The sequence below is a fragment of the Lolium rigidum genome, chromosome 6, assembly GCF_022539505.1.
Source record: "Lolium rigidum isolate FL_2022 chromosome 6, APGP_CSIRO_Lrig_0.1, whole genome shotgun sequence".
In the NCBI taxonomy this organism is placed as follows: domain Eukaryota; kingdom Viridiplantae; phylum Streptophyta; class Magnoliopsida; order Poales; family Poaceae; genus Lolium; species Lolium rigidum.
This window is the reverse complement of record NC_061513.1, coordinates 56,623,292-56,625,387: the sequence shown is the minus strand read 5'-3', so window position 1 is coordinate 56,625,387 and position 2,096 is coordinate 56,623,292. Positions and strand designations below refer to the sequence as shown.

Here is a 2,096-nt window from a genome sequence, read left to right as displayed (position 1 = left end):
GGTATCTATCCAAAGTGGGCAACATTTGTGAAGACTATCTCGAAACCTAGCACCCCCAAACTTTGCGAGTTTGTGAAGAAACAAGAAGCTTGCCGAAAAGACGTCGAGCGTGCATTTGGTGTCCTCCAGCAGAGATTTGCTGTCGCCCGGTTCCCCACTATGACTTGGTCCAAAGATCAGATGTGGGAGGTGATGAACTGCTGTGTGTGCCTACACAATATGATTATTGAAAATGAGCGAAAACATCCGGTTCCTCTGGCTGAGCAACAAGCACCATATGAGAGAGAGGGACCTCTTGCACAGCCTAATCACCAGGTGCCTCCATCATGGGCCGCCTTCATTGCTATGCGCCAGGAGATCCGAGACTCTACAATGCATCAACAGCTGCAAGATGATCTGGTGGAGCACATATGGACGCTCCGAGGCAACGCCAACGCCGACGCCAACTAGTGTGTCTTTATTTATTTGTTTCAAAACTTTGTGAAATTGTGTGCTTCATTTGTTTCAGCACTTGTTAAACATTGTACTGATTTTCGCCCAATTTGTTTCAGCAATTTTCTGAATCTTGTTCGCCGAACTTGTTAAATTTTATGTCGAATTTGATTGAAATATGTCAAATGCCCCAAGTTGGGGGTGTCCTGCCGGGGGGACGGTTGGAACTTCGGCGCTCCCCAGGCCTAATTTTCCTCCAATCCGGACGAAACTTTCGCCGGATTTGGGCGTGGGGAGCGCCAACGAGTGGAGATGCTCTTATATTTATTAGATTGTAGACGCATCTTGTCTTGAGAAGTGTGATGTTATGGTAACATAGCTAGTTACCACCTCACTTTTTTTCTTCATTTATTATCGTGCCATATCACCAAAATGCCTTGGGGTGTGTGATGTTACTAGCTATGTTACTCCCACTATGAGTAGTCTAAGCGTAGACGGATCTAGTAACATAGTAGATTGATAAGCGTCCTCCATTCAGGTGTAAAATCAAAATCGCTTTAAATATCATATCAGTGATTTAAGCGCTTCCATCAATTGATCAATACAAATAATCATTTATGTATTTAAGGTAATTAACCTGAAAAGTTCATAAACACATGAAAACGAAGGCGAAGACGATACAATCAGTGACTGCCTACAGGGTACCACTTTCACTACACATGCACCATGATCAAACCACATGTACGTAGCATTAACACGCCACACCAACGATATATGGTAAATATAACACGCCACACGCCCATACCAATGCAGGCATTCATGCATATTAGGCCTCACCATGATCGGCGTCGGCGGCCTCAGCCTTGTCGGCACTGGCCTTGTTTTCGGCGTGGACGTGGACGGCGGCGTTGATGACGTGGAAGGCGTCCCTGTTCTTGACGACGACGTCGTACATGTGCATGGACTTGACTTTGTTGAAGTCCTTGGGGAGGGAGATGAGTTGGACGGAGCTACGCTTATGGTACTGGACTAATTCCGGGTCGTCGTAGTAGGGCTCCCACCCCAGGTCCAGCAGCTTCCTCTTCAGGGCCTCGTGGGAGCACATGGCTTCTCCGCTCGGCGTGTGCAGCAGCGTTTTTCTCACTGGTTGCCCGCACCCCGACTCCGACGGGCCCTCCACAAGACGTACCACCCCATTCTTGAACACCCACACACCAGACATGGTGGCTAGCTAGCTAGAGGAGCTAGAGAGACAGAGATACTTGAGAAGTGAGATGGATGCTTGCTTGCTAGATGGATGGAGTGATGGAGAATCTCAGGGTGCACGTATTTATAGACAAAAATATGGATGAAGCTTCGAGCTAGCTAGCTATCGGTAATAGTGTATAGAAGTGGGATGCCACTACGGTAGTGGAGTAGGTCTCATGCAGATTTTCTTTTCATTCGAAAAGAAAGGTGATATGCAGATAGGAATAAACATGCATGTGTTAGTCGTGTACTGCTCCGTCCCGATTTCACAAGGTGTTGCTATGGGTGGTCCATATGCTTTCTTTCCAGCCAATTGAACAATCCCTCTTGCCAATACCTGTAGGCTTAGCATGTGTGAGGGTATAGTTATACATGCAACCACTAGATGTGATTTGATACTCCAAAAGTGTTATTAC

General features: G+C 46.7%; 1 protein-coding gene across 1 annotated transcript; it reads right to left on the bottom strand.

Annotated features, from left to right (window-relative positions):
- Positions 1–1,145: 1,145 nt before the first annotated feature.
- Positions 1,146–1,725, bottom strand: LOC124659032 (flowering-promoting factor 1-like protein 1). The gene has a single exon (XM_047196998.1). The coding sequence runs from the start codon at positions 1,652–1,654 to the stop codon at positions 1,259–1,261; it is 396 nt and encodes a 131-aa protein (XP_047052954.1). The 5' UTR covers positions 1,655–1,725; the 3' UTR covers positions 1,146–1,258.
- Between the last annotated feature and the right edge of the window lie 371 nt (positions 1,726–2,096).